General features: G+C 32.3%; 1 protein-coding gene across 1 annotated transcript; it reads right to left on the bottom strand.

Annotated features, from left to right (window-relative positions):
• Positions 1 to 7229: 7229 nt before the first annotated feature.
• Positions 7230 to 7832, bottom strand: LOC147530679 (uncharacterized). The gene has a single exon (XM_086646953.1). It carries the CDS (start codon positions 7830 to 7832, stop codon positions 7230 to 7232), a length of 603 nt encoding a protein of 200 aa, XP_086503079.1.
• Positions 7833 to 10229: the final 2397 nt, after the last annotated feature.

Below are 10229 nucleotides of genomic sequence, written 5' to 3'. Positions count from 1 at the left end.
GTTATAGAAACAATGTCGATGCAACAAGCAAACTGGAAAATGTTTTATATATTTCGTCATTTTTATAGACATTTTTGGTTTTGTACGGATTGATCGTAAACCCGGACAAAGAGAACATTCGTAAGCACAATTGCTCGTGTTTGCTGCACAAACCACACCTTCGTGACTACTATTACTATGTTGTAAGCATAAACAAAATTGTTCAACCTAACTTTAACCACCATACTGTTCTTTTTATTAATGTTTACATCACGTTTAATGCTTCAATCAGACCTTCTTTGTTCAGTACATAAATCACTACTGGCATGACATATTCGTACTTGTTTATGGTAATACTATAAACTTCCTTGCATACAAGTATCTGTTTTGAATGCACACTTAAATATCTTCACCAAATTCTTACTTCTCTGTGCATAAATCACTACATAAATCACTTTGGGTGTGCTTTAAGTTTTATAAGTTTTGAACATATTCTGCATGATCTAAAAGTTTTTTGACATTTTGTTGCAGCAAAATTCTTTGTCGTGCAATTCTAATATATATGAGAAAACATATATAATTGTTCTGGGATCAACCATCATATTTTATAGCATTCACTGTATTGGCTTGACATGCATACATATGTTTAGTAAATTTTTCGTTGTTCTCTGTGCATATAAGATTTATTATTGAAACCATTTCTTTTTGTTACTGATTTTTAACCAGCAGTAGTGAAAGCTTTTCGAGAGGCTTCTGGGCTATATAGAATAGCTACAAAGAATAATTACAAATATATCAAGAACGAACCATTCTGTGTAACAACCATTGCCCAAAATTCCGTTGTAATTAGAAAGTTCATGGAAGCGCACCAATGAAATGTACTTTCGGTTTTTCTTAAAAGCTTTTGAACCGTTATCAGGTATGGTTTGTAAATTTTTTGTTTGGTCTTCGACAATTATTTTTTGTTTCGTGACATTATATCTTTTTGCAATAGGAACAAAACTTTTGTTAGTAATAGTTGAATTTTTTTTGTTGTTTACTCAACTCATCTATGTTGTCAACACTAACGAAGTTGTAGAGGACATTAAATGAAATGCTACGAGAAAAACATCATTTTATATAGAACATATCGAAATAATTCCGACAATTATCAAATTGCTCTAAGCAAAATATATTTTGCAAAATAAATTTTTTTGTTTTTGTTTTTATGGAACAAATTTCCGTAGAAAATTTGATCTTCTTTTTTTGTTTCTCTCTCATCTTTTCGTTTTAGCCACATTTCAGTTATATGGTTACACAAATCAATTTTTTTAAAAAAGAGTATTACGTGCAACAAACACAATTGCACAGTTTTGAACATAAACTTTTATGTTCCTAAACTCTTACATTTGTGTTAACAATTTTAAGAGCAAAAGATATTTACTATGTTTCAAAATTAACCGTTGGAAACATAATATCACATATTACAGCATTTACACATGTGTTTGCAGCAGTAACTCTTTTTTCCTTTGCATAACCTTTTATGTTTGCAACTGCCAGAAATAAATGTTTATAAGACATTTGACCTTTTGCAACTTATCATCTTGGGGCCCTGTTGATACTACTACAGATGTTTTGATTTTGTTCAGAAATAAATGTTTATATAAGTATAAAACATTATTACATTTAATTAAAAGGAAGGAGTAATAGAAATAATATGCCCCAAAATGATGCTTCCAGCATTTAGAATTTTCATACAACATAATGTCAAATACTTTCGACAATACACAAAATTGCTCTGTTAATTTTTAGTTACGTAAGGAACAGTAGCAATATTCCCCAGATCATTTTCAAATTTGCTTAAACTAACATAGAAAATCTCCTTACATGTAGCATTAGCATAGGAAACTGAACAAAAGTACAAGAACATAGTTAACAGTTGTTACAAAAAAAAATTACAACTTCTAGAAACTATTGCTTCAATCTCCATTGAATCAAATTGCATATCATTTCTTCCATGCGAAGAATGACAAAGAGTCCACAGTCAAGGATGTGACAACAAAAACAAATAATTTCAGAACATTCATACGTATGTCTCAGACACATTACAAAATTTTGTAAACATACTAAGAAATGTCTTGAGAATAATAGATAATTCTTATGTAAATATCGAAGATGCAAAGTTCAGAATACTTACTTGGCACCTACTTCAATCTCGTTATCATCTGTCTTCACTATACCAATTTTCCCAACATAATTACCCTTAGGAGCACATACAAAACTATGTTAGTATGTTACAACATATGTCGTCAACATGATGATTTATGAGTTAATTTCTATTTGGCCCCCTACTTTGTGACCACTTTCAAATATGGCTCCTAAATTTCTGTAAATTCAAATATGGCCCCCTATTTTCATATAAATGCCATAACTACCCCTCCTATTAATGTATTTTCAAAATAAAAAAGAAAACATAAATTCCACCTCACTTCCCTCTTCACCACTCATCTCTCTCCACGTCACTTCTCTCTCTAGCTCACCTTTCTCTCTCTCTCCACCTCACCAGTCTCTTCTCTGATGAAGGTCGCCGACCGGAAATTTTCCGGCCGGCGACCTTCAAACTTAAAATTTTTTTCCTCTCATATCTCTCTAAAAACTCCGGCGAAGGGGGTTTCCCTTCGCTGGAGTTCTTAGAGAGAGAGAGATGAGAGAAATTTTTTTTTTAGTTTGAAGGTCGCCGACAGGAAAATTTTCCGGCCGGCGACCTTCATCGGAGAAGAGACTGGTGAGTTGGAGAGAGAGGTGACGTGGAGAGAGATGAGTGGTGGAGAGGGAAGTGAGGTGGAATTTAGGTTTTCTTGTTTATTTTATTTTGAAAATACATTAATAGGAGGGATAGTTATGGCATTTGTATGAAAATAGGGGGCCATATTTGAATTTACAGAAATTTGGGGGCCATATTTGAAGCTGGTCATAAAGTAGGGGGCCAAATAGGAATTAACTCATGATTTATATTCACAACAAATAACACTCAGATACAGCAAATAACAATATGCAGCCAGAAAGCTTACCTATGAAAAATTTATAAATTCTAAAACATTAACGAAAATGTTCAAACTAAAACTTAATGACATAGAACATTTTAAATAATGTTCATAACAGATATTTACCAAACAACCTTGCTTCGATGTTTCAAACAACTTTAAGTTCTACAAGAAATTTGGAAAATATTTTTACGTTTATGCTCAAAACATAAAACAACAAAAAGGAAGATAGTGTCTACTGGTTACGTTGAGCATTTACATGTATGCCCAAAACATAACTATTTGTGTTAAAAAATATTGGTTTGTGATCAGGGCCGGCCCAAGTAATTGCGGGGCCTAAAGCGAAAATAATTTTGGGGCCCTTTTACACTGGGTGTAAAAAAATTAATTATTTGTTCTATTAGTATGAAAAGCATAACAAAAAATCATAACTAGAACTATTACATAAGAAGATCAAATTTTTATATAGAGATCCCAATTCTCAATATGAGAGAATCCGAAAATGTAATTCTTGTTCGTTGAGACCTAGTTTTGAAATTGATAAAATCAATAGTTTTTAACAATACGATACAAATTAATTTTTTTTAAAGAGAAATAACATCAAATATAGTTTATAAATATCCTAAATTACAAAAATGGAAAAAAAAAATAGAAAAAAAAATATATAATCATGAAAATAGAGAAAAAAAAAGTATAAAATAAAGAACCATATCATTTTTCTTAGAGTTCAGAGAGATAATTGTTAATGGTTTACCTTCAACAAATAAAAAAAAATTGTTAATGGTTAAGATCTTAGGCGTTTTATACAACCTAGAAAGAGAATGAGTACACCAAAAATTTATAGAAAAAGAGACGAGTAAATATTTAGTAATTTACTAACTTCATAAAGGGAGAGGAAAAAGCAATTAGGGTTTGAGAGCTTTAAGTCCAGTAAATTTAAAGTAAGACGAGGTTTTTAGGTTAGATTATGTTTTTAATTGTTTTTGTGGGCCCCAAGTTTAAATTTGCTGTCACCTAATACAATCCCCAAGTTTTTAATTTGTTTTGTTTCATTTGGGTTTGGGCATATGTGGCTGGGCTTTTTAGTTTTTACCTTTTTATCTTTGGGTGCCTTTAACTAATCAGGATCTTGGGGCCCTTCGAAATATGGGGCCCAAAGCAGCTGCTTTGGCTGCTTTGGGCCTAGGCCGCCCCTGTTTGTGATGTAAGCACGTAATGGTATCCTTCTAGAACATTGATTTATGTTCTGGATTTGGATGAAAACGTAGAAAATAGAAACAGATAAGAGAGAAACAAGAAGGAAAAATCAAAATGTGTACCGAAATATGTTCCAAATAAACCAGATATGTGAATCACAAATACTTCAATCTCACCTTCAACGACTTCAATATCTTTATCATCTGATTTTTCTTTACCCTTGTTCATAACAGGCACACCCTTGCCTAGGACATTTAAAATTATGTTAACATCACAAGTGGAAACGGCGTCGACATCTAAAATTATGTTAGCATCACAAGCATAAATGACTTAGTGTATTTTTAAATCTATATAACAAAGCAGATTGGTTGTGAGTAGGACAAGCTGGCTAGGACAAAAAAGAGAAAAAAATTGCCAGCTAGATTGTTTTGTGTTGACTATGTCTAATCCAGAGATAATGATCTTTAATCTCGACCTTTAGATTTCCTACCTTCTCAACAAAAATATTAATTTGTTCACCTACTCTACAGATCAATAATAACCTCCCATTAAATCATTGATTTGTCTTAAATCAGTCAAGTCAAGAATGAATTAGTTTAAGACTTTGAGTTACAAAATCTGAAACTCCCCTTCTACCTTTAATAAAAAAAACTCTCCCTCTCTTCATCCAACGCTCTCTTCATCGATTCTCTCTCTTTTCCAGCAATTCTTATTCAATCCATCTCGACAATTGTTGTCTTGATTACTCCATCTTCAAATAATTATTTCAGTTATTCTCAATCTCTTTAATTTCCTTTCAAATCCCACCCAATTTTATTCCTCATTTAGCTGAGCCTAAGGTTACTATATTACCCCACTCATTCATTCTCTTCTCAACACACTACCAAAACACCACAAAAACTTAATTAAAAATTGAAATCGATAAGTAAATAGATTCATTCTTTTCCTTGAAATTCGAAATTACTTATTAAATAATCCTAAAACCCTAGCAAAGTTTGAAAATTCTGGGAGTTGTAGTTGTTTGATGAAAGTCCTCAACCAGTTCAGACATTATATCTCTAAGGTTACGTCAAATTTGTGTTATTAAGGTATTTGGTTATCTAACTTTGATGTTCTTACGTCAATTTTGTGGATTCAATATGTTGTTTTGACCTTCATTCACTTTTGTTTTCATTTGTTGATGAAAGAGGGGGAATAGTTTCCTTTATTATTTATTTGTTTTGTTATGTATAGAAGAACAATTCTCTTATAGAAATTGAAGTATTGTTTCAATGCACCGAAAGGAAATGAGTATCCTTCATGCTCAGACCTTAGTAGGATAAAATTCATCTCATCTTCTTGTCTCATTACATGTCTCTTCAATTCAGTAAATAAGAGTATTTAATTAACCTATTCATTATAACCAGGTGAAACTGAAAAGGCATAGAGAACACGTTCCATATTTCTGACCTCTAAAAAATCTCTAAAATGATCTACATTGTTAGTAGTGAATTTTAATCGAAGACTCCTGATCTTTTTTTCGTCAATATTTTTTTTTGAAACCAAGCGAAACCATTTTTCATTCATAAGTGATTAAATCACAATGTTACATGAATGGTAAGTTTTATTTCTCTCCTCTGAAAACTTCATGAGAGTTACATACCTTTAAATGTAAAGTGCCTCATAAAGAGAAAGAAATTGACTAGACATCGACTCAATAAAATGACCCTAAAGGTCGAAAGATGAAAAGATCATAAAGATCGTGAATGAAAAGACCCTAAAGGTCGACAAATTAACAGGAAAAATTGCTACATCTATTCATATATATGCAATTTTATACGATTTGATTTTGCGGAGAGGCTCTTATTTTCACTATTGGTACGATGATGTTTTCACTTAAATTTTCTAAATATTGTAAACTTAAATCGCAAAAAATCAATATTTTATTTATATCAAAACTAAAATTTATTTTAGTTATAAATGTTTAATTCATGAACCGTTATATTTTGTTATATTTTCATTGTTTATGTAAATTCATAAAGGTATGATTTCATCTTTATATTTACCATAGTCATATTTTTACCTCAGTTATACTATGTAAGAACAATGAATTATAACATACTATTTTATATATATATATATATATATATATATATATATTTACTGCATTTGAATGCGTAAAGTGTTCACCGAACACGTCGTGCCGTAGGCACGGGTTATGGCTAGTATGTAAACAAAATATGATATGTGCTGAAAAAATTATTCCATTAAACAACTCATCATGAAAGGATAAAACATTATGTCCAATGTTCTCAAGAAAATAAATTTACTCAGACCAACCATAAATATGCAAACAATTAAGATTCAATGAAGTGAAAAATGAACAACCTTAGGTCAACCATTTCATTGTAAAATATATCAAAAAATGTTCACAACACATTAAAATTTTACGACAGTCATCCAAAATATGCAAACATACTTATATCAATGCTTAAAAATGTTTTTCACCTTATACTCATCATGCAAAATTAGACCACAACATGTTATAAAAATGTTCAAAACAGTTCATAATCTAGTGAAACCAATGAAAGGTATTCAACCGAATAAACTTAGATGCTGTGAAAAGTTTTCATAATCATGAAATACTAAAACATATTTACAAATGTTCAAAACAAATAATGCTGAAAATAGCGTTGAAAATAGTTATCCACATATAAATTCCTCTGTATAAATTAAACATGTTTTGAAATGTTCAAAACAATAATGCACTTGCAGATAGAAACAAAAGAAATGCTGTCAAATAATCTTCACTGCTTAAAAACAAATTTTAGAAACATATCACGTTAAATAACACCCAAAAAATGACATTCAAACAACTCAAACTTTTATGTTTTTTAGTAAAATCTAAATGTTCACAACACAGACAAATTTGTTGTGGAATTGCCAGAACTTAACCAGCACCAAAATTTTTTAACAATATCAAAGAATAGGAAACCAAAGATATATCTCTCTTTGGTTTTTTTTTTTTTTTTTGAGGTAACCATCAATCTATTAAATAACATTATTGTTCATTACAACTTGATGGTCATCAGGATGTATCTCATCCACATGGATAGATTGACCTGTTTTCCTAGCTAATTTAACTAACCTATCCGTTCTATTGTTTGCATTTCTTCCTATGAGGTTAAAATGCAACTCGTGAAAATATTTTCGACTGTTCATCAATTGGTCTATTGGAACCTTCGCTGTCCAATGGTGTTCTGAATTTCTTAGAGCTTCTATAATTTTCTTTGAGTCTCCTTCTAGAATAACTTTGGTGAGGTTTCTCTCCCTTGCCCATTGGATTGCAGCGAGCGCTGCTCTAGCTTCTCCTTCGTCCACTGTTCTTATTCTCAGAACTTGAGCGTTTCTGACGAGGCAATCTCCTGTAGAGTTATATGCTGTGTATCCTATAGCTGCTTGCTTCATAACGTTTGTAAAGGAGACATCGAAGTTTATCTTAATATAGTTTGCAGGTGGTGGTTTCCATTGGTCTTTAACCTGTTGTTTGCTCATATTTGGCGTGCTCTGGGTTTGGATAATTTGAATGAACGCCAAGTTCTTTGTATGAGAGATGTAATGTTCAGTTTCTGCCTTTGGAACACTATTTCGCATCGTACCTTCCATATAAACCATAATGTTATGAAGATTATATCCATGAAACTAGGGTTTTGCTGATTGAGTCTGTATTTCATGATACCATTCTGCGAATGATGTAGTTGGTAGTGTCTCATATCTGATTGTATAGGGTAGAGCAAACATGATCCTGTGAATTACCTGACAATGAAATATCATGTGAGTTCTGCTTTCCTGATCGTTATTGCATAGTGGGCATTGGATTTCTTGGATATCCATGTATTTGCCTATCACTGTTCTGAAAGGGATTATATCATGTGCTAGCTTCCACGTTAACAACTGGACTCTTGGATGAGTTTTTGAATTCCAAATGCTCTTCCATATTGTTTCATCTATGTTCTCCATTGATCTGTTTTGGCAAATGTAATTGTACATAGAAGATACACTGTATTTCCCTGTTGTTGTTCCTTCCCAGTGAGGTATGTCTTGCCCTCCTGTTATTGGGATAATTAGGATGCAGTTGATTATATCTGTGGTGAACAGCTGAGCTAATTGAGTGGTGTTCCATTGGTTTTGTTCGTCTATTAGTTGGTGTACCCATTGTATTGTTGTTTCTTGTGTTGGTTGCCCAAGTTTTGTGTATCCTGGTATCCACTGATGCTCCCATATGTTTATCCTTGTTCCGTTTCCCACTTCCCATCTGGTGTGTGATTCGATGTTTGACACATGCTTTGTTAATGTTTTCCAAATGCCCGAGCAGTTGTTTGTGCGACATTGATTTAGTTCCCTATCTTGATAATATTTCGCTTTAAGAAACTTCGCACAGATATTGGTGTGTTCTGTTTGTAATTTCCACACCTGTTTTGCCTGTTTTGTTTAGGTTTAGTAATTGTACTCTATGCTTTGAGATATAAGCTTGTTTTGTTTTCTTGTTTTCCCCACCTGAAGTCCCTCTGCAGGGTTGTTATGGTCTACTTTGTCTTCTTTGGTAGATCAAAACAGGCCATCTGGTATCTTGGGGCGGCCGCCATTGAGGTTCGAATTAACTCTCCTCTGCCTGCCTGAGATAATAACTTGCTTTTCCAAGTCTTTAGCTTGCTTTGGAGTTTGTCTATTAGAGGTTGGAATCTTTTTGTCTTTGATTTGTTACCTAACAATAGGGTTCCCAGGTATTTATCTTTATCTCTCTTTGGTTTACATAAAAACCAGAAATGTTTACAACACATGAAAACTTGTTGTAGATCTGACGAACCAACCCTCAAAATTTTAAATCGAAGGAAAACGTGTTGTAGATCTGAAGAACCAACCCTGAAAACGTGATGATAAAAAAGACATAAAACAAGAAAAATTCATTAATGATCCTTCAAATTACAAGATCTAAAATTTAAATGTTTATATCTCTAAAACCTAACTAGATTAATATATGAACAGAGAGGGTGAAAATGATTATGGTTTGAAGAAGAAAATTTGAAAATAGAGAAATAGATAAGAAGATCTCGGTGGTGTGGATAATTGTAGAGAGAAGAAGTTGAAACCCTAACCGGTGCTTTTAGATTTATGAGGTTACTCTAGGGTTCGTAAGAAATTTTGAGAGGGAATAAGCAGGTTTAACCCTGATGAGAGAAATGTAGAAAGAGAAGCATGTAAATGCTTGCTGAAAAATGTAGAGAGCGAACGAGAAGATGTAAAAGTTTGATGACTCAAACTTTGTTATTAAACTTAAGAAGAGAGAGAAACACCCCTTCTGATTTAATAAGTTAATTTTGGGCGTGAGTTTGGAAAAGTATACATGAGTTATATTTTTGTAAAATAATATTCAACATTGGGCCCAGATTCCTAATACCCCCTATTTTGGGCTTAAGAATTACGGCCCCTTAAATATAACCGTCGTAAAAGTGTAGAACCAATTTGAACCTTTTATTGGTATTAAAATTAAATGGTAGTTTTGAAGTGGCATTGTATTAATATTTAAATGAATGTTATAAAAGGAAAGTTATCACAAATATTTTGGGACATCTATAAAAGGAATAACAACCAAACAAAATATCAACATCAAACCATTATATATTCGATGTATTTGTTGTTGTTTTTGAAGCTCGAGGCATTTATTATATTTGAAATCCTGACCAAATTCGTATTTAATTTGGGATCTAAGCTTGGATTCCGATTTAGGTTCAAAATTGTCGCTTCCCCGTTCAGACTTCGAGCTCCTCGTTTGCATTAGGGTGTACAACGATTTGGTAATCGATTTTTGAGCATATCCAGTGTCTGATCTAAAGGGTTCGATTTTTGTAAATCTCGATCCGAACCAATCTGTTCATGATTTGGTTTAGTTACCGAACCAAACTATGCATGAACGATTTCGTTCAGTTGGATAACTGAACCAAAGGTTAAAATTTTACCAAGAACAAAATTTTGAATTGTCGACCTTAGAAC

The sequence above is a fragment of the Eschscholzia californica genome, unplaced genomic scaffold (assembly GCF_041429995.1).
Source record: "Eschscholzia californica isolate CP2 unplaced genomic scaffold, dmEscCali1.0.p SCAF_6, whole genome shotgun sequence".
In the NCBI taxonomy this organism is placed as follows: Eukaryota; Viridiplantae; Streptophyta; class Magnoliopsida; order Ranunculales; family Papaveraceae; genus Eschscholzia; species Eschscholzia californica.
This window is presented reverse-complemented; position numbering and strand designations above follow the sequence as displayed.

What these genes read in the sequence shown, in the direction of transcription:
- LOC147530679 (XM_086646953.1), bottom strand. Translation starts at nt 7,832, where the DNA reads ATGCGAAATAGTGTTCCAAAGGCAGAAACTGAACATTACATCTCTCAT.